We start from the raw sequence: 25118 nt of genomic DNA, 5'->3' as shown, positions 1-25118 counted from the left end.
TGCACTGCCACTGTATCCCCTAAAATATGAAGCTCACAAGCCTAGATTTTATCTCCAGCACCATAAACATAGTCAAACATGATGGATAACAACATAAACTTTCAAGCTCACTTGACGACAGAGTACTTTTGAAGGACAGACTTGATTTTTGTCTGTAGTGTAAATAAAAGAAAAACCAAGAGATTTATGAGCCAGGAATTGTCAGGTTTGGGCTACATTATGATGTGGTACAGAACATTAGGCTTTGCAACAAGATGAAATGTATTATTTCTCTTTTGGCATTCCATACCCAATGGAGTATGGATAGCGAGCTTCAAGTTTTTATTTTTGCCATATAAGATCATTTGACTTTTTCCACTCCATTGTAGTATATTTTTAATTTAATAAAACTTATAATTAAAAAACCCCTTCTAGTTTATTCAAGGATTACAATTCAGAGGGGGTTCATTTAATTCCAATAGTTTTAACATCTGTGGTTTAAGTTGCAGAAAGCTTCAAAAGTAGCTATTGAAGTAATGTATTGCTTCATTTACAAAGGAAATTGGATGCCTAATGCATTTTGTGGTGCAATAATAACGAAGCTGTAGTATTTGCATAAAGCAGCCCACAGTAGTACCAGGTGTAGGTCCTGTCTGAAGAAAGGCTTTTAGACTTTTCCTAGCCCAGTGTGGACACATTATTCCATCGGGTTACACATTAGCATAGAGTTTTGCTTTCCAAATGGCTTTGATTGGTCTGATCAGAGGATCAGCCTCTTCATCTCAACAACCTATTATTTGCTACAAGGATCTCATCCTGATAATCATGAGCCATACTTCTTCTGGGTATGAATTTATGTAGACCTAATTCAAACCTAGGAGGTGAACTCCAAACGGTGTTACCGTATTCGCTGCAACAACAAGCAAAGCAGAAAATGTCAGGGTTTAATCTGCTCAAGAGAGAAACACTCTCAGAAGAGAACTATGTCTCAAAAATATCTGTCTTGTGTTTGAACATCTGTGTAAGCATGCAGGAGGTAATCTGTACTAAGTTCAAGTTCATTACCACCTCATTGCAAGTTTTTCAGATTGGAATTAAGTTAAGACTGAAATGAGGTTTTTTTAATCCCTATTGTGCTGCACCAAAGAAGATGCTTTGTGACAGCAGGAAGAACGATTGCCTTTAGGATAGAAAATATAAAATTTGAGATACATCTGTCACAAAAAGATTTTTAAATAGTCTGCTAAGCCTACAAATACTTTTCTACACTACTGTACCCAGCATTGTCTTGCCAGTGAATACCCTTGGTGTAAAAGTAAGAAAATGTGTCTGATTTGAAAAATGTTACTGCACTCAAGTTTCTCTGAAAACCAAGAACAAGAGCTTGATCACATTGTATGAAATGCCTACATTTTCCTAGAGCTTCTATCCCACCAAAATTTTCATTTACAAACAAAGATCATCACATGAAGATAATAAATCTGGCAGCACATCTTGGGCTCCTTGCATGGCACAGGAGAGAAAATAAACAGCATCATAGTCGTCTGATATGTGCCAAATTACTTGAAAAATAAATTCAAAAAGCGTCTTCACACGGCAAATGAACGTCAAACTAACTTTAATGTGGTTATCTACAAATTTGCTGATAATATCACTGTGATAGCAAATTTTTACAGAGAAAGGTGACATAGGGAGCAGCCTTCTCCCTGAGGCTACCACACAGCAGGAAAGCCAGAGAGGATTTTATTCAGGATGATGTTGAGGGAAGATTATCCATCAGCACTCAAAAGCTTAAACACCAGTTCAGCAGTGTCCAGAAGGCAGAGAGCCTTGAATTGTGCAGCCAGCATTGCTGCATTTGCTATGTCAGCATGAACCCAAGTAGCAAGGAGGAGTGTGAAAACAGAATTAGTACTATGCAGAAAAGTGAATGTCAGTAAGGTAATGAACATTATTTACAAGCTTTGCTATTGCACACTCAAGTACAGCAACAGGACTCTTATTTAAAGCAAAACAGTCTATGAGAAGAGGCCCTTTTAAAGAAAAAGTAGATTCAAATGAAATTTCAAACAAAGGAAGGACTATGATGTCATAAAGGACTTGGCACCTCTGTACTAGTTTTCTCCCACTTTAAAATTGAAAGAGATCCAAGAGCATTTCTTTCTCTTGCCCTTTGGTTGTCAATTATAAGCTTTTTAAATCAAAAAACATTTGACTTTAAAAAGTGCAAGTGGAATAAATACTCAAACCAGTTATAGCCAATATTATCAAAGCAGTCTCTTGTGGATTTTAAGAATAATTTAATGGATCTTTGAGAATGAGATATTGTTGTAGCTGCTTGCCTCTGCCTGATGCTACTTTGATCACTTCAAAACCAGCCAATAATGCCTCTGCCACAGTGCCAGTTTACCCATTTTCATTTGCTTTCCTGAGGCTTTCAATGTAACAACCATTTAGGAGAAATAAACTTAGAACAGAGACCATGCCAGTCTTGGTTAAACACCATGAGCTAAAACCCTAAAGAAACCAAACCAAAACCATGTGAAAAACACTCCACAACAAACTACTCTGGACCCTCACATATTTTACTTACTACACACCACAAGGCAGTTTGTTGGAAGCTGCAAACCTTTCTGAGCTGATTACTTTGTATTCTGTAGATGCTCTGCTATCAACAGTTATGAAAGAATTACAAAGGAATTTAAATTAAAAAACCACCAACTTTGGAACGATGGTTGCAAATCAAATATAAAAGCCAACACTATTTTGACAGGAATTATGTATTTTCATCAGATTTTCAGTTCACCCAGGACACAAACTATTAACCAGATGATCCTACAACGGGGTTTTATAAAATACATGACTGTGTGATCAGATTGCACCTCAGTCTTTTCAATGTTTCAGTAATCTAAACAAGTTCCTCAAATCTGAAAAATGCTGAGTGGAGAGGGGCTGAAGAGTAAATATATATATTTTTTAAAGTCAGGTGTATCTCAGTGATCTATTGCAGATAATATGATGCCTTTTTAGCCTGTCTTTCTCTAGAAAGCAAAGGGCACATGCTAGCTCTCGGTGTGAGGGGAAGGAACAGCAATGTGTACATATCCTCTTTGGGCACAAGGACTGAGTTCAGCTAAACTGAAATGTGGGATAAGAAGGCTCACACATTACAGTGTTCCCACAAGGGTAAGGAGACGTGCAGCCAAGGGGAGGCTGTAGCATGAAATTAAAGCTGATGATACATCAGAAAACCCATAGGATGAATGAGAGGGACACAAAGGAAGGTTTCTTATCTATGTACTACACAACAATTTCACGGAGCAGTAAGTGAAGTTCCTGAGCAGCACACACAGAGGCATTGTCTCCCTCAGCAAGAGGCAACCTAACAAAAGAGGCTGGTTCACATACCAAAGGATGTCATCCCTTAACAGAAGAGAGAGGGAGCAGTGATTCCCTTCCCACGCGCTGATCTCCGTGGTCTAAGGGACTGTAGATCTTGGCTAAGCCTTGTCTGGAATCACAAGACTCTGCAGAGGCAGAAACGCGCTCTGGCACCTTCCTGGGGCATTAGGAGCATCTCCAACAGAGCAGAAAAGCCAAGGGCTTTTCCCACTGCTGGAAGACAACACACACATGGCAACTTGCAGGCTGGGGAGAGGAGACAGGCTGGCAGGGAAGTAAACCCAGACCAGGGCACGGGAACAGCACTGCAGATGCACAGCCAAACCAGTGCCCAGGGATTGTGGCATTAGGGGTTTGGTTAGACCCACAGGACAACTGCAGCACCACTAAGTCCCAGGGCTGCAGAAACTACTTTAACTGTTCTATCATTAGGAGTCAGCTGTGGAGCGGGCTGTGCACTTTGGCAGGACTCCAACATTTCCTTTGCATTAACTTCCTTACAAACATGTGCTTTCTATTCATACAAATTATAGCAGAGACCTCCACTACTAAGAATGCAAATTCCCCAAACTATCTCCCAGCTTTATCTCTGGGTGATCTAGAGAATAGGATAGCAATATAATACTGCTGTCTCCATTCCTGGGTTTAGTTCCAGCTGACTGCAGACAACATCATGAAAGTAGGAAATACATAATAGGTACATAATGATCCAAATGGAAACTCCTCTGGTCACTGCCCTGCAAACAGCTACCAGGACTTGTATTGCAGGTTAATACTGAGAAACAACTTGTTGCTGCCAGGGATTCCAGTGAAAGGTCACCAGTGGCTGCTGTAATGGTAAGGACACGCTTACAAAATGTCACTCACCAAACCAGAGCTGCCACAGAAAGCAACAAGTAGAAACTACTGCTAAAACTAAGCTGAGAAAAGCCACTGTCAGAAGAGTTTCTATAAAAATACCACACACTAAGATGTTACTGCAAGAGAGTAAGAAACAGGGAAATGCTCATTGGAAAAAGAAAAAGCAGCAGGCTGAAGGGAGAAAACCCCCATACATCAAAGACAGTTCCTCAAATTATGGTTATAAAATACGGGGGCTGATGATGACACACAATTACATCTCTCCTTTTATTTTGGTATCCAATATGATTTTAGATTCCTTCCCTAAAGAACCTGAGATAGAAAAATTCAGATCCAGTGTCTGAAGCTGAATAGGACCCTAATTATTTGAAAGCACAATTGTATAACAGAATGTGCCTGGTCACCTTATGAATGCATCATAATAAAAAATGGAAAAAGATAATGTGGAGATTGAATGCTGAATTCTCTCATGTCATGTACATCTTAAGCACTAGGCTAGCCCCCAGAGATGGTGGCTGGCCCTGAGCCAGTGTTCCATCCCAAAGGATGGGACTCAGGGAAAAAAAACCTGAAACCAGGCTGCTGGACAAGAAAAGATGATTATCTGAGCCAGAGAGCATTCCTACAATAGGAAACTAAGTTTATGAAGGGATCAAGGGAGTCTAAAATGAGAGGAAAGATAAACCTAGAAATGTATTTAGCTGCTTCCTTTACAAGGCAGCCAGAGCTATAGCCTGACACTCCGTCACCTTTCTCCTGAAGGAATGCAGGATCTGCTATCACAAAACCACCTTGTCTGGAAGAGCAGCTGGTTGCTTCATCCTTGTGTGCCCCCTCCCACCTTTGGACAGTCTGTAGGTTGCTGGGACTGCAGACAGGAAGTTATGAGCCCTCCCTGTCCAAGTTATATCACTCTGAGAAGAACACTGGTTTAGAGGCCAGTAACTTCTAGAAGAAATTTCATGTTTGATAGCTTTAACTCGCTGTTGTATGCTACTACTGCCCTCTTACTCTCATTTCCTGCTTCTTTCTTATCTACATTTTAGACTTGGCAGTGTTGTTCTTCCTGAGATTTAGCTGAACATGGCCAAAGCCATGGTAATTCAGCTGTAGGAACTGGATTTTCAATAGATAATGAACATGCATACAGGACTTTTCCCACACACTCTTCCAGGAAATCTTAATCAAAGTGAAATATAACAGGAAGAAACCTGGTATTACTCAGTCTGGTGATTATAAACATCTGGTTGTTGATTTCTGCTAAGACCGAGTTTTTCATGGAAGCTCTTAATAAGCAATAAAGCACTAGATGAATGAGAAAATTAATGAAGTTTTCCATAAGCAACTAGAAAAACCTCAAAAGTGAACACCAAACAATATTTTACAATAATCTAACTACTTGCATGCTAGCTTTGTCTAATCACAACAGGTGAATTAACTTTTAGAAAACAAGATGGATGGCAGTTCAAAGCACCAAAACTGGACCTTACTGTTACTTAATGCCCAGGCTCCTATCAGCACATCAGGTGATGCAAATCATCTACAGCTTCCACCTCCAAATAGAGATGTTAAGTTTCTAAAGAGCCATAGAATGATGTAAAAATCTATACTGGAAGTCAGGCTTGCCTTTCGAAAGTTTTGTTTGCACTGTGCTTATACTTTTAAAAGAAAAAAGAAAAGGTGGTGGAGGTCAGATATTCCTCCTCCTCAACTCACTCATTTTTAATGTCCTCAAACAGCTCTTTAAAAAAGGAGATATTTTCTTTATAATTGGCTCATCAAAAGCCCAATACTTGTTGTCCAGATCATTCATTCTTTGAACTCGTGCTTCAGGGAGATTTTTGATAGGCACTTTATCTAAGACACCCTGAAATATCCTTAACCGTTTCAAGTGGAAACAGTGTGTGCCACACTGAGTCAAATTTTGTATTCAATGTCAGAAACACGTGACAGGTGTTGTGCCCAGCTCAGAACGATGATAAGGCTGACAGCATGGAGGATTCACCATAGACAGTGGATTTGTCATGGCCTTTGTTACTGCTTTGAGGCTTTATTGGAAACATGCCCAATGACAGGAGATCCTGAGGTTATTCATGACCCACAGCCTCCAAAAGGGATCCTGTCACTGAAACAATAAAGCTAAATAGAGTCAGAAAAGAAATAAATTTTAAAAAGGGAAAAAAATCTATTTTTTTTTTACAGAGCTACTTCATTATGCATTGCCCACCAGTCCATCCTCCCTTAACAGCAGTCAGCTCTAAAGACCAAAAAAATAGAACCATGTGACAGATACTGCAATGAACTCAGGTAAACCAGTTTTGTGCCTCTCTGTCTCTTGGAATAGACTTAACACTGAATGATAGGAAACATTCAGGTATGGGTGAAGGGAAAAATAAGAATATTGATGCCTGCAAAAAGAGACTTGGAAGTGGCAGAGACATTATAAACAGGGTTTTAATACGATGTGAATTACAAGCACTTGATACAGAGGGGATGATATATTGATTTTCCTCATTCTGAACTATGCCTGTCACTAAGATCAATGGAAGTCACAAACCTATATCAAGGAAATTATAATATGTGGAATTATTTATAGAATGGCTGCTCCAGGTACACATCAATTGCAGCATCATAATGGCCAGACTTATGACTGAGGACAAAGCCATCTATTACATATTGTAAATGAGAAAGTGTGCATTGCCATCATTGCTTCATTTTCCACATTTTTCATAAGTGAAAGGAAGAACTAATAGAAGCATTCTTGTACAGCCTTTTTTTATAAAGAAGCAACAAACATTGTAGAGTTTATCACTAAACGACAACAATTCCACTTACAAACTAAGTCATTAAAAGAACAGCTACAGGCAGTATTTTCCAAAACAGAGTTATGCAATGTACACCAAGGCAAATACGCTGAAACTTTGGGAATCACTTCTGGATTGCTCAAAATTCTGGGCACCCTGAAGAAGCTGAAAAGCAGCAGCACACAGGAGGGCAGCATCTCCAAGCTGCTGGTGGCAAGGAAGCATGAACCTGTAAACGCATGCTTCCTTTTTCCACTGCAAAAGCTCTGTCACCACTGGCAGACAAAGAAAAAGTCTAATGGCTACACAGGCACCTTTATAATTTTCATATCTCAAAATTATGGCATTTCCAATAAAGTCTGCTTTTGAATCACCATTTACTTCTACAGTTCACTTAGTTTCACAGCAGTCTCTACCTCCCACTGTTAACTCTTAAAAGAAGCCTTTCAAAGGTCAACCCAAACTGTTAGGATTCTAGATGGTAAAACTGAATTTTTCATGTCTACTTGTTCTTCTGAAAGGCTTAAAAGCAATTTGTGGCAATCAGCACAAAGGGATTTGATTGACAAACTTTAACAAAGTGATCTAGAGAAGATTCATTGGGAAAAAAACTGCTAAAATTGCAAATTAAATGGCAAATAGTTTTTCTCTGTCTGCCCTTGAAGGAAAATAGGTTCTCTTCTTAGACGTGAAAATTTTGAATTCGGGAGGGAAAAAGAGGAATTTGGCTGGGTTTTTTTTGTATTTTATTTTTAAACCTCTAGTATTGTGTTAGACTGATAGCAACCAGCATAGTTAGAAGATTTATTTCTTTACTATCCTGATGGTGCAAATTATTTTGTATGCTACTGCCACTACTGCAAAGCCTTTGCTTTAGTCCTCAGACAATCCTATTACCCAAGTCAAAGTAACTCATTTTTCACCTACTTTAATTCAGTTCTGAAATTCATATACAGGGCAAGAGCAGGATAAAGCTTTTGTCTGTTTGAAAGTACAGCATAACTGATAGATTTTACATTTTTGTAATGGTGCTTCAACCTCATATACCCATTTGCTTGTTTAATTTTTAAGTATTATTCTGATTTTTTTGCCTTTACAACATTCTTCTGTGACTTCAAATTACTGTTGCCTGCAAATATAACTAATGTGTTAATCTTCTCAACTTTCAAATCACTCACATGACATAAACCCACTCAAAACCATTTATATTTTGATCTACAAAAACCTACTACATTTTTTTACTAACAAGTTCAGGTTTTTTAAAATTATATTTATGTCTGTGAAAATTTTCCAATCTCCTACTCTACTCAAAGCTATTCTAACATTATGGCGATTTTATGTAATTAAATTATTTTCCTGTCTGGTAACTTACTGTAGTTTACATACTTTTGTATTTATTGGAGACATACCAGAAAAAAAAAAAAAAGCATTTGAAATGCCAAAAAACAAAATTTAACACAGAAAACTCAGAATTCATTAATGATAAAATATGTAGTTATGAAAGACTGCACAAAACTCATTCACTCACTGAATCACTACAGAGACTGAGGGATTTATGCAAGGTGCAATACATCCAAAACAATACAGCTCAGTTCAACACACCACATCTCACTGCATTAGTAGCACTTGTCAACTAAACCTACAGCTAAGCCATCTCAGCTCATTTACTCTTTATAAAATTACCTTTTCTCTTCAGAGCAGCTATCTTTGCCAAAGGACAAAGGGTTTATGTGGGCAAACCTACAGTATTAGTCTACACATTAAGCACCTATTCTGGCAATAATAAATATGAAGGTCCAGAATTACCCATTACAGACCGTAAACATGCTTGTTTACTTATTAGGATCTTTATAAAGCCACCATACAAACAATTTGTGTTTAAGAAAAGTCCAAGATATGATTCAGTTACTTCTTTGCAGGCTGACCAAAATATTTTCTATTAGTTTTGCAGTGACCTTTGTTATATGTTATTCTAGTGTCGGGGATACACATTTTAAAACTCCTCTTGACAATGTGATTAGAACTGTTACTATATGATTAAAACTATATGATTAAGCTCATTAAAACCAATGATGAAAGTTTCTTTAGATAATCTAGCATGTGGATTAATTTTATGATTGACATTTGTTTGCTCAAGAAGGTTTTTTTATTCATCAAAGACTCAGGTAATGAAAAATCTTTACATCTTTTAATTACACATTCCTGATAATATCAGCCTCAATTTCTGCATAGTTGCAATTTAGAATAAAACATGTTTTAATTCACTTCTTCTAAAGCGCAGTAAAGATTTCATCAGGTATTAGTGGCAAACACCACCAGTCCAAACCTACTTGGATGTTTCTTTTCAATAACGTGACTAGTAAGAATTGCCATGCGTAACAAATTTTTCTTTTGCTTTCTCAGTGTTTGTGTAGATGTCGAACAAAAAATTTAATGACTGCGCAAATGGTTTTTAAAATACCCTCAAAATTGAAAGATAACTTTTTTTAAAAGCAACTGCTGCTCAGACTACTGCTCATATTCTACAGTCGGTGAGCTGACCCTTGCAAGATTTCACATATCTGTCTCACAAACTGTTAATGACAGATAAAACACACCGCTGCAAAGAGCCTGCCCTGAGGTGACCCAGCAGCAGTCAGGCTGCTGCTCAGGCAGGCCTGGGCTCTGCTGGGCACTCAGAACCAGCCTCAGACCCTGTGCAGGCAGGCCTGGGCTCTGCTGGGCACTCAGAACCAGCCTCAGACCCTGTGCAGGCAGGCCTGGGCTCTGCTGGGCACTCAGAACCAGCCTCAGACCCTGTGCAGGCAGGCCTGGGCTCTGCTGGGCACTCAGAACCAGCCTGGGCTCTGCTGGGCACTCAGAACCAGCCTCAGACCCTGTGCAGGCAGGCCTGGGCTCTGCTGGGCCCTCAGAACCAGTCTCAGACCCTGTGTGCCCGTGGCCCTGGGCTCTGCTGGGCACTCAGCACCAGTCTGGGCTCTGCTGGGCACTCAGAACCAGCCTCAGACCCTGTGTGCCCGTGGCCCTGGGCACTCAGAACCAGCCTGGGCTCTGCTGGGCACTCAGCACCAGCCTGGGCTCTGCTGGGCCCTCAGAACCAGCCTCAGACCCTGTGTGCCCGTGGCCCTGGGCTCTGCTGGGCACTCAGCACCAGCCTGGGCTCTGCTGGGCACTCAGAACCAGCCTCAGACCCTGTGTGCCCGTGGCCCTGGGCACTCAGAACCAGCCTGGGCTCTGCTGGGCACTCAGCACCAGCCTGGGCTCTGCTGGGCACTCAGAACCAGCCTCAGACCCTGTGTGCCCGTGGCCCTGGGCTCTGCTGGGCACTCAGCACCAGTCTGGGCTCTGCTGGGCACTCAGAACCAGCCTCAGACCCTGTGTGCCCGTGGCCCTGGGCACTCAGAACCAGCCTGGGCTCTGCTGGGCACTCAGCACCAGCCTGGGCTCTGCTGGGCACTCAGAACCAGCCTCAGACCCTGTGTGCCCGTGGCCCTGGGCTCTGCTGGGCACTCAGCACCAGCCTGGGCTCTGCTAGGCACTCAGAACCAGCCTCAGACCCTGTGCAGGCAGGCCTGGGCTCTGCTGGGCACTCAGAACCAGCCTCAGACCCTGTGTGCCCGTGGCCCTGGGCTCTGCTGGGCACTCAGCACCAGCCTGGGCTCTGCTGGGCACTCAAAACCAGCCTGGGCTCTGCTGGGCACTCAGAACCACCCTCAGACCCTGTGTGCCCGTGGCCCTGGGCTCTGCTGGGCACTCAGAACCAGCCTCAGGCTCTGCTGGGCACTCAGAACCACCCTCAGACCCTGTGTGCCCGTGGCCCTGGGCTCTGCTGGGCACTCAGAACCTGCCTCAGGCTCTGCTGGGCCCTCAGAACCAGCCTCAGGCCCTGTTCGCTGGCAGCCCTGGCCTGGCTCAGAGTTCCATGGAGCCCCACGTACCTCCTCATGCAATCCAGCGCCCGGATGAAGAAGTCTTTGTGCAGCTGGTGCTCGTCCCTCAGGATGGAGCACTGCTCCAGCGTCACTGACATGGATGTCCTGTCTTTGGCACTCTTGCAGCAGGTGAAGCGCACTCCGTTCAGCTTGCGGCAAATCTGAAACACGGGCAGGCCCCACAGGTCAGCCCTTCCTTCCTACCAGGCTGCGCAGCCCTACAGCTCTGCAAGCCCAGCGAGGGCTTCCAGACAGCTACAGCACTTCTCAAGAAGAAAACATCTTCTGGAAGTTAGTACCAGTACACTGAATTCCTGAATTTGACATGGGACTTTCATAACTATAAAAGAAACAGTTCCTTCACCGTTTCCTCACTGAATGCAGCAGCTGCCCTGTTCAATGAAAGCTAAATTGTCTGAATATCTGATGAATGAAGATATGGTGAGTCTTAACTCACAAACATGAATGTAGCAGACTAACTTCTTGTGAAGGTATGGAGTCAGACACATCTAACTTACATAGTTTTTATTTTCAACAGGTGAACTGTTCAATGTATGGCTCACAATTAATAAAGTTTAACAAATTGCTGCCATGGATTGTCTACTTTCACTTATACTTTGAAAAAGTTATAACACATAAAGGAAACATGACATTTTGGAGGATGATTCCTCCTCTTAGGAATCAATCTGTGGTTGTATCATTCCATTAGTTTATACTATGGTTTCAAATGATATTTTACTAGAAAAAGAAAAATTGAAGGAGAGCTTCTGTGCCCAAATCTACCATTTCCCAGATATAACCTGTCCTGAGAAAAGGTAATACTTTGCTTACACCTATCCCTGGGGAATCACAGCTGTAATGGTACAAAACCTCAAAATGTTTGTGAGAATGCAGCAAGGCAATAAACTACAGCAGGAATCACAAAAAGAAACTTCCCGCATTGGCTATCATGGGAGAGCTCGCAGGATGAACTGGAACATGAACTGAAACATGACCAGTGTCAGTCCAGCAAATAAGTGTTTCTTCATCTAATGCTAATTGCATTCTTAGAAATTCTATTAAACAATAAATACTATTAAATTCTATAAAAATCAGAAAATACTTAGAGCCTTTAAGTTCTTTGTGATACCATGGTGAGGACAATCTCAAAAGTTTAATTTAGGGAACCAATTAAGGGAATCTTACTTAGAATCCAAAGAGGTACAGGATAGTGAAGGAGAACCTATGAGTGTTTCTTCCATCATATAATTGAAAATTTTAAAAGTTAAATCTGTTTAAAAATTTGAACAGTTGCACTGGGATTTAAAACAAGTACTATATGATAATCTGCTTAAATAATTATGTGAAAGAACTGTTTCATTGAAGAGATTAATTCTCTTTGCACTAGTATCTTTGGAAGCCCCCGATTCATTGGGGCTATTCGATGTGAATGAGTCCTAAAAAAATTTTAAAATATTAAAAAATCATTTATAAAATAAAGTAAAAAAATCCCAGGTAATTATTCTGGATGAGTGATGGGCTCATATGTGGAATCTTGTACTTCCACTGCAATAAAAAAGTGATATTGCACAGCTACTGCACTGACAAAGTTTTCTTCTTACATCTTTTTCAATAAATAAATGGAATATAGAATAACAGTGTGTAGATCACTAGGACCAGAAATACACATTTCAGAAAGTTAAAGTAAGGGAACCAAGCAATCGTGTCCCACATCATACCTCAAGGACACTAAAAAATTATTTTGAGTAATTTTATATTATCAAAGAATGGATATCAAACAAATCACTCAAATTCTAGCAGGTTCTACCAGTTTAAAAAGTGAGAAAAAGAAATTGTCTGCAAAAAACTATTACAGCACATCTGCCTCCTTTAACCAGTGAGTTTTCCAGTCATTTCCTTAAAATCCATTGCAGTTACAAAGTCAGCAAGCTTATGAAAATGAGTTTATGGTTAGTTCATCAATTTCTTTGAAACAAGAGAGCTCACCGTTGCAGCCAGCCACATGATTTCTACATTCTTTCTCTTTTTGGCCTGGATATTTTGATGAAGACTTTCTAGCAATCCCTTTAAATCATTTTGTTCTTGAAAATGTGGTAAACCTGGGAAAAAAGGACGAAAAAAGTTGCTCATTTTGATAAGGTTGGTGATATGATTGTCCCGACTAAAGAACGCTCATGGTAAAGAACAGGTCTATTATTTACAGCCTTGTTTTGGAACACAGGATAGAAATTACCAGCTAAATATTTAAGGAATAAGCAAACCTTATGTCTTTTGAGTATTGCCTTGTCCTCCCTAAGATCTTCACGTGGAAATTTGAAGTATCTTCAACCTTTATCTTATAAATGGATGGTGAAAAACAAAACCAAATCTCTGCTGTAGTTCTGTTCATCAGCTATTACAGACATTCAAAAGAAATCAGAAAAATAAAAAAAAAACTGAGTGTATTACAACCTGCTTTGATGGGATGATTATTTTTTAAAATTAAAGTAAAAAATTAGGGTTTTGTTTTCAAATTGAAACATCTAGTTTTTGTTTTAAAATATGCCTTAGATTTTTCTATAATGTAAGATAAGGGTTAAACAGCACTTAGTATCCCCTCTAAAAAGTAACAAAGTATCTTTCTCCTGAAATTAAGTGGGGCTTTATTTTGAAGTAGAAAATAATTTCAAGTTTGCTTAAAATCCAAAAATTTACCTGCTTGTTCTGGGTATGGAATTTAAGTTGAAGTTTAATTTATCCTACATCTCCAGCAAAAATTCAAGAGTAGGCAATTTAATTTCCCCCTCTGTTTCATATGTATATAGAGGAGGGATTTTTCTAATGTTGCATTTATCCTTGCTAGTTCTGAAAATCAATAAAAACATGCAGAATCTGTTTTTTGAAATTATTTCTTCTCATGGTGGCAAAGTAAAAAGAATTTAAATCATAGTTATCACCAAATAAAGGGGCCAGAATCAAGTGGAACAAAGTGAAACTAAATTGATCAATGGATTTCTTCAAGCAGAGAAAGTAAATTATCCATCCAGTGAGGGGAAAAAACCCCACAACCCAAGCCCCAAACCCAAGCCCAAAAACTTATACTCAATTGGAAGAAAAAAAATGAGGGAAGTATTAATGAAGGTCAATATCCATTCTCCTAACGTGATCCAAGTTGGAATGATCCCTCTCATCAACAGGCTTTTACCTTTTACATCTAATAAATTCTGTAGTTTCCCTTATCCATGATTCATAGGAAGAAGTACTTTAAATCTATTCAAAAAGAACTAAGTTGCTCCAGTCATACTGTGCTGTCTAAAAAAACTCACAAACAAACAAGAAAAAAAGAAAAAGGGAGGAAAACGTACATCCAGAATCTGTTTTGCAATAATTTTAATGTGGATTGTTTTACCTCTGTATCACAAGCTCTGATTGTACATTAGATAATGTAGAGCACATAAAACCACATCACACTCTGCTAGACTATTACACTTATGGGTGCATCTGTTTCTTTAAAACAGAGAGCACAAAATGGCAAAGATGCTTTGAGATGATGCAAATGTATCACTAAACATTCTATTGCTCCCAGTAGCTTTCCTTTGGGTCACAGCAGAAAACGTGACATCTCAGAGGGATGACTTCAGCACAGGTACAGCAAGAGTCTCCTAATTCACAGTACTGCCAAAGGGGTTGCACCTTGACTGGAAATGATCAATGGCCTAAACTCCTTGGGTCCCCCACAGTACCAAACCACCAAATCAGGCTGATAAGGGGGAGAAGCCTGGAAATACCAAACAGCCTTTTTGTTTTCAGGTACTTACGTACTACTAAACAACTATCTTACGTTTTTGGACCCTTACTGTCTTAGTATTTCTATAAAAGCAGTACCATTTTGAGCTATATTTGGTCAGCATTTTTGGTAGGAACCTTGCTGGAAACATGCTCTTATTTTCAGTTTCTGCTAAAAGAATTTAAGAAGTTAACAAATGGGTAAATGACGAAGTGTATGTTCATCCTAAAGACAGAAAGTCAGTGGATGCTTAGTTACAAGCAAGACTATTATTGCCAAGGAGAAATACAGACACAAGAGGAAAACTAACAGCGAAGGTGGCAATACCTTTCAGGGAGTGGGAAATTGAATTCTTTGAAAGGGAATATATGAATGAGGCAGCAGGCCAGGGAGGCTACCAAGGGTGGATCCAACAGCCTGGCAAATAGGGCTGCAAATGCTCAAATTCTGTTGGGCTTTTTGAGCACTGTTTGGAACTGACAGCTTTGGGAACACAGTCCTGCATTGATTTTGTAGCACAGATTTGGCATTATAGGAAATTATCTGGATAGGTGGGACAAAACCATCAAAAAGCCATCAATATTGAATGCCTCTCACGTGGCCCCAGCACCAGGGTTGCTGCCAGCCTTGTATGGAGGTTTGTCTTCCAGACGAGGGGGAACAGGAGTGGGATTAAGTCCTGCCACAAATGAACAAGTTTGAGAGCTTCCCTTTTTTCCCAGGGGGCTGGTTTAAAAGGCACATTTCTCCAAGGCAAAAGACTGACTCTGTATACTGGCAGGGAGCTACTGGGAAGGGCAGTGGAACCAAAAGATGCTTTATGTTCCACAAAAAATTGTATAAAGAAGAGACTGAGTTCTTAAAGGTAAAGAAAAAAAGCAAGAAAGTTATAATAACCAGAAAATACACGATGAACTAGACACAATTAGTTCTCAAAAGCCTTCACAGTCTGAAAGAAGTCCAGGAACTGTGTGGCTCACTAATAATCCTTCAGGAAGGCAGTACAAGTTTAAATTGTGTTAATGAAAAGTAGCCAATACTGTCTGCATGTAGTATTTTATAAAATAAAATCCATTTATGAGGTAGCAGATCTACCTTAGTCCTAACCTGCATGAGGTTAGTTTTTCGAGGATGTTTTCTTAGCAAGATTTCCCCTCAATTAATCACCCAACTTATTGTATGAGTTTCTCTGTAGACATCCTGGAAATAAATACTAGGTCTGTGGGGGGATGGATGGGCATCCTGCCCATCATTTAGGAAGGGCTTTTGTTTCTGTCAAAATGATTAACAAATTAAAATCATCCTGATATAAGAGATAAACATGTATACATACGCATGTGATGTATTAAAGTTTTACATAGCATTTAAACATCAGGCAGTTAAATCTCCCACATTTGGGACTATAGTTTGGGCATTAAAACTAACAGGATTCGATTGATGCAGATGTTTTCTTCAGTCCTTGCTTCTGGCAATCAGAGTAACAGCATAGTAATGCTTATGTTTATAATACAGAAGTTCTACAGAAGTGGAATACAGGGCCTATTCCAATGAAACCTTGTCGTTCATATAATGATGATGTGGCTCATTGCTTGTATTTGATCTGCAGATTTCTCCATGGTTCACCAAACCTCAACATATTTTCAGAATAAGAACAGAGGGTATGACTGAAGCTGATGAAATTGCCCACCAAGTATTTATGTAAAAATACAGTAGGTACAGACTGTCCTCTACATGAAATATTAACAAACTTATTATTTTAATAACTTAAAATAGCTGTTCAGTTCATCATTCTTCTGTTTCATTTTTTCTGTAGTTTCTGCTGTGGCACAAGGCCTGAAATCACTCCTGAGACCAGCAGGGTCATGTACAGGTACAAAATGTTTAAATTTATGGAACAAGTTATGGGATTCTGCTAATATTACTGTCTTATAACCTTCTACCTACTCAAAGCTTTTCAAACCGATTTGGACATTGCATTATTTTGTACTCACAATCAGGAGGCATTTTTTCTGTAAATAACTTGTAATATTCTTTGAGAAGCTCTAAGTTTTCCTGGTTAATGTTTTCCTGCAAAGTGGTATCTCCAAACCTATGAAAATACACAATAAATTATGAAAAAAACCCAAAACCCACAAACAACAACAAAAGATAAATTATCCTTCATAGTTATTTCTTTGCATAAAGAAATAACTTTGGTGCTAAATGCATTAGATTTTGTCAAACATGCAGTAGTTAAGTTCTTGTATGCTTTGGAATTAATTTTTGGAAACGAGATCATCGCTGATGCATACTTCTTCCAAAAGTTTATTAACAAAGCAATCTATTTACAAACATGCAATAAGGCACTTATTCTTTTCCCCTCACAAATCGTGAATAAATGGAAAGGCACTTTGGGGGAATTCCAATTCCAAAAATTGGGTACCACAGGCAGAGAACACCAACTCTCCATCTCTTAGTGCTGCTACTGCTTAAGCATACCAATTTCTGTAAGAGCTGGATAATATGGAAGTGACACAAGATGGAAGAGAAGCTTATCTACAAAATAACTGTAGCTATAAAAACAAATATCTTTCTCTCTGAGACCAAGATTTCTACAACAGCCACATTTCACATGCCAAGAAACTAAATCTCACGGTACTACAAGAGATATGATTGTAAAGACACGAATGTCCCCATGACAATTAGGGCCAAAGTTTTGAAATTCATCTTCAGAATAGATTTGAAACGGGAATGGAGGAGTACAGGAAGAGAGGCATGGGCAGATAAGTGAGAAACTCAGAGAGAAGGGGACACAGATCAGAAGATACCAAATATGCTGCTAAATTGGGAACAAGGGAAGCAAATATTTCAACAGGCCACAGGGAGAAGATGTAACTACTTCCTTAGTAGCCATTGCTGCACTGTCACATGAGAACATTTCTTTTAAATCGGAAACATTCTCAAGTGTATTCTATCAAAAAACAAATTAAAAGATTTTTTTTCTAATACAGTAACATTTCCTAGAAATTTGCCACGAAAGTGTTTTTATATTCTCAGGTTCTTTATCCCACAAACCCCTCCATGTTTTTAGCCATAAATCGTGTGTGGTGTTTTCAGTCTCAAAAACAAATGTACAACTTTAGGAGTTAAGCAGCATTTTGAATTAAGACAAAAGCAGACTGTAACTGCATGCATTAAAGCTGCTTCTGCATTGAACTTATTTTCTTGGCAGATATTAGTACATATCCATATTTATAAATATGCAGTTATTTTGTTTTCTCCTATGGCTTTCTTTGCACACAATGTAAAATGACCACTGGGAACAACACTTCCTGCCACTTCACTTGCAAGCCAGGCATCTTTTCATACCAACTCCTCTACAAGCCCCCAGGTAATCAGGCTATTTCTAAATGTTGTCAAATTTTTCCTCAGACTATTCATAACTCAGTCCTTCCTGCCTATCTCACTCGTGTAAGCTCCCACCAGCCTGCTTCTTGCTTACCACATCATGTCTTACCTCTTATTTTTTGAGTGTCCCACTCAGAACTGTCATGACTGATTTTGTTGGTTTTGCACATTATGAGTTTGGCCACGTCACTCCTCTCAGCACTTTTCTCTTTATGTCATCAGAATAACCTATTTTCATTTTCAAGAAGTTTCCAAGTTCTCTAACCAGCTATCCAGCTCTTTCACAGTAAAATGCCAGATTTTACTGTCTTTAGATTCAGTCTATGTCTCCCATTTCAACTTTCTGCCTAAATTTTCTCACATACCACCACTCAACTTGGAGAAGTGTCCCATAAACATTCACAAAGCTACCTAATGACATTCTTTAGTAGACTTCTTTAAAAGACTGGGTTTACTTGGCTGTCTACAGTGAACAGGAGATAAAATCCTGTGGTGTTTAACTTCTTGCCTATTACCCAGGTTAAGGATTTTCACTGTATCCCTCCATTACTCCAGCTACAGCTTTGCTATAAGCTTTTGGCTTAGAGCAAATGCAACCTCAAGATAAGCATTAGGTATTTTGGACGCTCTGTTAATAAAAGCAGCTAAAAGAAAAGAAGTTTTAACAAAGTAGCTGTCTGTATTGACATCTTGACTTCTACTTTGCAGTTTTAGCCCTGCACAAATGTGGTAATTTAACATGACTGACAGATACCCTTCTCTTGGAAGAGAAAATTAATACGTTGGTGAATCCATGACTATTTTTATACTAATTAATTAGTTTCCAGCAATCTGTTGCAGAGGAGTACTAATTTCTCTAGCTTATCACTTGTTTGGTCTCTTCAAACCCATCTTCAAGATGTAAGAATTTTGAATTTTCAAACTTGTGTGAGAATTTCAGAGTACTGCATACAACCAAAATTCTGCATCTGAAATAGAAATCCATTTTGCACCTGTATCCAAGAGAAACATGGCACCAACTCTGTGAAACGGAGCCCTGCTTATGATCTTATCTTCATCTGGACTTTTTCACTGTTCTACATTGCTTCATAGCTTGTGTTTATTTCCTTTAATACCTTTGAAAATACACACTGAGTCAATGTGAGATTGTCTAAGAGCAAATAACAAAGAAGATTTGTTTCTAATCCTGAGAGATAGCCTGTACCAGCATGGAGTACTTGGACAGAAAATGCAACGTGACTTTTCCTTACCTCTCTGCCAGTGTTTGCTGCTCATTGATTCCAACATTAAAGAGCACTGGATACATGCGAAGCAGCTTTCCCTCTTTAATCTCTTGTGGCAGCAGCTCAAACATCTTTGCTGGGAGCTGGACCTCTATAATGTAATGTTCACTAGCAACAATGAAAACAAGAGTGAGGATGGGGTTCTTGAATGTCAGGAAAAGTTTCTTCAGCCAGAGAATGGTTGAGCAGGTTGAACTGGCTCCCCTGGGAAGTGTCACAGCACCAAGCCTCACAGAGTTCAAGAAGCATCTGAACTCTCAGGCACGGGGTGTGATTCTTGGGAAGCCCTGTGCAAGGCCAGGAGTTGCACTTGATGATGCATATGGGTCCCTTCTAACTCAAAATATTCTGTGATTCTGTAAAGAATGTTCCAAAAGCGCCTCTAATAAAAGAATGGCCTCTAATAAAAGCATGTGAGCTCCTGAACAGAATTTCACCTCCCCTGGGTGGCTGGTGTCTACCACCCACACCAGATGATCAGTGCACTGCTAGACAGTGCCACACACTTTGGATTGATTTGTTTGTGCACACAGAATGTCAGGTTTAAGCACTTTCCTAGAAAAAACAATTACAAGTAAATATGCTGACTCTTCAAGATAAGAATTTGTAGTTTGATTTTTCTGTCTTGCATTTCTACAGTCTTTCACTCTCATTTATTGAGCCATACCATATAACAACCAAAATAAAAATGGAGGGTTTCTAAAAAAATTATTAGAAAATAACTAGATTTTCACCTTTTCATCTTTTCTTTTTACGGTTCACTTCCAATGCTGTTTGATAGGAGCAGTCTTATCACAGCTCTAAGAGGAATGGCACTCCTCCACATAAACCTTGTAGATTTTATTTTTAAAATTTTTTTAATTTTAATTATTCCCATTGTATTGCCTATCATATTCCAGCCTTCCTGTTATTTATTCAATCCCTTCTCAGAAAGCCCATATGATGAGAGTGAATCATCCAGATTAATTAAGTAAATCAGTGGTGAAAGCCCCCTTCAGAGGAAACATATATTTTCTAAAAGTTCCTGCTTTTAGCTGAATTTAATTTACAGTCATCTTAAGAGCAATGATACTATTAAGGAAGTGATTTTTGCAAAATAAAACTATTTGGAGCTTCAGACTAGAATAATAATAAAGATGAAAAATCCATTCCAATCTTGTTAACCCTCAAATAGCCAAAATAAACGGAGTATTGCAGTATATGTCCTGACATTCAGCAGTACTCACGTGAGATTCATAAAGGATAAGTGATTTTGTGCAAGGATTTCTGAGACTGCCTATGTCCTGTGTGATTTTCAGCAGCTAAAAAAGGCTTCCATTTTTAAAAGTGACTACTAAGTTTTTAATACTAAGTGGCATCGGAGTTTTTTGGTTTCCATCTTAAAAACAATCAAGGCCTAACTCTTGGAACTGCAGTTTCATTTCTCATGCTGAAATACAAATTCAGGACATTCAAAAGCAAAGTTTCTCAGTTAGAGACCACATTTGTAAACAATGGCCTTGTCACTTGCCCAGGGTTCAGTATCCATGTGTGAATAATGCACCAGCAGCTCTGCACAACACAGACGCTGCTCAGATTAATCTGTATTAGTAACTGGAACTTCAGCTTTTTATCAGGAGAGTAACCCAGAGCCTACTGGCTTTTAGAATCCCTACTAACTCACCTTCTAAAAAGTAAAACAATGCACTTTCAATAAAACAGAACTCAGCAACAAGAAAACCATTAGACGGGTTTCATGGGCTACAGATTAAAACTGCAGCTCAGTTTCCTGGGCTCCAAGAAACAAAGTTCTTACCGCCTTCCACTTATAATAGGCAAAAAATCTTCTGACTTGGCTTCAATTACTCTAAACATTACTTTCTGCAAATCTGAAATGCCCACAGCCATGTCTTCGAGCATCCCTGCTTCTTCACCTACATGAAAAGATTAAAGAGACTATTAACAGAGTTGGCAGATCAGTCACTGTATAGGTCAGGGCAAAGCAATATATTTTCCAGTCTGTGCATCTAAAAATCACAGTTCTAAATCCACATTACAGTAACCTACATAAAACCAGACTCATTTCTTGAACTGCTGACAATTCTGTGCCCTAAATGGTAACCATGAGTATTAAGCAATTCTGAAAATCAGCCTGCTCTATATAGACATAAAATAACCTCAGAAAAGCCATTTTTGTCTATTCTGAAAGTTTTCAAAAGGCTTTCCTGCTGATGGAGGACAAAGGTTTTGAGAATAAAAACAAGCATCATGTAAAATGAAGAAGACAGCTATCTCCAAATGAGCAACTGCATAATAAAGCTGCACAAATGCTAAATTCCTCTACTTTAGTCAAAATCTCTGATTCAGGGAATGATTCCAATAGATCTAGTTCAAAGTTTGAAAGATAAGGCAATTTCTCCCTCCAAATTTCCTTTTTAATACATATCAAATAATGGCATGTGTAACAAACTATGAAACTCTTTTCAGGCTATCTTCACATTATCAGCACTGGGGATCAGGGCCGAGGCTGATAAAAGCAGTAAGTGTTTAAATCTTCCGTTTGCATTAGTTTTATAAACCTGCTATTTTGGGTCAGGTCTGCATGGAACAATAAGCAGGCCGTGTTCTCTGAGGAACTCAGAATGAAACAGATTAATAACTTTTGCTGCAGAATTAACAACACAGTGTCAATGACTTCAGCTGTGCTATTATGTGCAAGTCTACTGTCTTGTAAGGACAAGATTTGATTCAGCAAGCCAAATAAGAGGCTTGCTGAGGTTAAAATAAGAACTTCCTGGGTAACTTCTGGGCAGGGAACATAAGAAACTTTGTCCAAGAGCAATACTTACTGTATGTGCTAAGGAGTCCTTCATACTGCACCAGCAATCCAACAGTGTGAAGCTGTTGTAAAAATCCTTGATCATGTAAACCTGTGTGCAATTTGATTGCAAAACCACAGACCAATCCAGCGAGTTGTAAAGATAATTAAAACATGTGCAAGAGTGTTACAAGACAAACAGATACAAGACATTTCAACTGTTACAAGACAAACAGTTAAAATGAGGCTTGCCATCATTATACACAACAGAGGTAGCACCTACATATTTGAGAAATCAGCATAGGTATTTCTGTTTAGTGACTAAGTACATGATTTCATAATAATGTATTTTGATGGGTTTTTTGGGGGTGTATAAAGTAGTGAAATATTCTGTTAAGGTATATTAGATAAGCTTAATTTGTTTTGTATCATTGTGTGTTATTTACACTGACATAAATAAGACCAGAACCTCACTTGTCAGGCTTCAAACATGCAAGACTGTGAATTAAACATGTGAATTCTGATGGATTTGAAAGTGGTTCAACATCTAATGTAACTGAATCTCCTAGGCAGCTGCCAACTTAAGAGAGAAATTAAGTGAAATGTTTAGAAAAAAATCTATCTGAAAAAAACATGATATACAGGAGAAGACATAAAGAGCTTCAGTTATTTGCCAAGAAAAGACAGTTCTAAGGAAAGACATGCTAATAGTATTTAAACACTTAAAACACTGCCACAAACTGAAAACAAATTGTCTTCTCCCTATTTCCAAGGTGACCAGGAGAAAAAAATCTCCCTGGCTTGGATGCTGCCTAGCCAGTACCATGGATTTCTACTTCCTATTTAATTTCTTACCACATTATAAATTATTTAGGTGAATATAATGGAAAATAAATGAAAAAGCTGTATCAAATTGTAAGGGAAAAAAAAAAAACCAATGAGAAAGAAACCCACAAACACTGGCATGAAGAGTATGCTTATAATTAGAGCAAGAGAAGGAAGTGAGCGACACAAGACAACCTACTGCTTGGCTGAAGACGATGTCTCTCCTCAGGGTCAGCATCAGGCACTGGGGCAAGCCACAGGCAAGTTCCTGGAGCAGGACAAAGGCCATGGACTGCTTGGCCCTGGTCACCACCTCTGCCATGCAGTCCTTCAGCGTGACCACCAGCGGGTACAGCTGCTCGTACCAGTCACCTACAACACGACAGGTCATCTGCTCCAGACTGGAAAACTCGCAGTGAAAAACCCTTCTTCACTAGGAAGGATGGCAGGAGCAGCTGTGCACATCACCCTTCCCTTTAAAACAACCCCTGCAGCTCTCCCCAGACCACTGTGGGACCACAAATGCCACTGGAGAACATACTTATAAGCAGGATTCCATCTTACCACTGGGAATGGGGTTAAATCCCTGGCCTGAATCCAACTGCACTCTGAAACAATGGCCTTTTCCAACAGTCCCAGCATCCCTGTAAAACTGGTATTCAAGTGTCACAAACAGAGTACACAGGGAAACACATAAAACCTCATTTAGCACACAGAGATTAATACAGTGGCGATGGAGTCTCCTTTCAGGACTCAGAACTGGCTATGTAAGAAATGAAATAGCATCAAAAATGCAAAACCAGAGAGAATAACCAAATATTTAAGAAAAGGTGGGTGCTGGAGGGTAAAACACAATAACAAATAGGTATCTGGAAGGGTATCACCTACTTAATCTACAGGCTGGAAATATAAAAAGCTTCAGACCATATTCCTTTTTTTTTAGATTCTGTGTTGTTCTCTTTAAACATTTAGACATTTTGAACTCATTTTAGCTATTTCTATCAGAGAGATGCAGAGTATTTTGAAACATGTTTTTCTCTATGAAAATACACGCTAGGCATATTAAAAAAAACACTCATGAAATGATTGAAAAATGTGATTCCTTAATACATTACAAATGAAACAGTGATAACTAGGAATGGAGGAGAATTGGAACACCTTACACAAACTTGCCCAATAATCCCAGCTACTCCTGAATTTTATATGATTTAATAAAATCAGACCTGCCTGGTAGTTGCATATGGCTTTGCCTACCCCTAAGTTGAGCAAATAATAAAAACAAATAAATAAATCCCCCTCCTTCAGAATCTACATCTCAGTTTGATTGTACAGTTTGAAATGAGGGAAATCAACACTCTGGAAGAATCTATATAAAAGTTGGGAATGCAACTGACAATGCAACAGTCTATAATTGGCTCATATTTTCTGTAGGTCAGTGTAATTAAGAATCAATGATAATTAAAATCTGTTGTAATTAGGTGCAAGACAGCAGCGTGTTGTTTCAGGTAACATTCTGAGTCAGGCCAGTAAAACCTCATTAGAACTGAGGAAGTTCTTGAGGCAGAAGACAGCTGCCTGTTGCCAGTCAATTTGGCTGAGCTCCAGAAAAACACACAAATTAATAAAACTGCAGCCAAGAAGACTGCAGAGAGCTTTGAAAGCTGGGAGAAATTAGAGAAAGCAAGGAGCAGGAAAGGGGAACAAGGACAGAGCATGCACAGAGAATCGGATGAGCTCTTTGTTAACTTTGTGGTCAGACAACATGAGTTTTACCACAGTCATACATATTTAACCATGAGTAACACAGACTGAGGAAGCATTCCCTGGAAAAAAGCAGTTCTGAAGCGAGTGTCATCCTGACAAAACAGACCATGAGCCACCCCCAGGCACAAGCTCCAGGTGATTTTATACATGTCATTGGCTAACAGAGTGATGACACGCTGTGTGCCAAACGCTGGTGTACACGTTTTAGAGAGGCTGCTGGAAAAATGGAGAGCTTGCAGCGCAGAGCTACCAAGATTTAATCTCCTTAAGCTGATGAAAAAGACTGAGCAGCAACTTGATTTCCCCTCTTCCTGAGGA

At 39.3% G+C, this 25118-nt stretch overlaps 1 protein-coding gene across 1 annotated transcript in view; it reads right to left on the bottom strand.

Annotated features, from left to right (window-relative positions):
* Window positions 1-25118, bottom strand: part of LOC128950066 (inositol polyphosphate 4-phosphatase type II-like) — a gene marked incomplete at its 5' end in the record, with an annotated part of 124900 nt that overhangs the window by 13368 nt on the left and 86414 nt on the right. The window contains 7 exons of the mRNA XM_054294944.1: window positions 10985-11139; window positions 12965-13077; window positions 16736-16833; window positions 19382-19522; window positions 21210-21327; window positions 22243-22367; window positions 23237-23408. Coding sequence (XP_054150919.1) covers window positions 10985-11139; window positions 12965-13077; window positions 16736-16833; window positions 19382-19522; window positions 21210-21327; window positions 22243-22367; window positions 23237-23408 — 922 coding nt within the window. The remainder of the gene's footprint in view (window positions 1-10984; window positions 11140-12964; window positions 13078-16735; window positions 16834-19381; window positions 19523-21209; window positions 21328-22242; window positions 22368-23236; window positions 23409-25118) is intronic.

The sequence above is a fragment of the Melozone crissalis genome, unplaced genomic scaffold (genome assembly GCF_028551555.1).
Source record: "Melozone crissalis strain CALT ecotype California unplaced genomic scaffold, PUWL_Pcris_2 ptg000393l_1, whole genome shotgun sequence".
NCBI classification, from domain to species: domain Eukaryota; kingdom Metazoa; phylum Chordata; class Aves; order Passeriformes; family Passerellidae; genus Melozone; species Melozone crissalis.
This window is presented reverse-complemented; position numbering and strand designations above follow the sequence as displayed.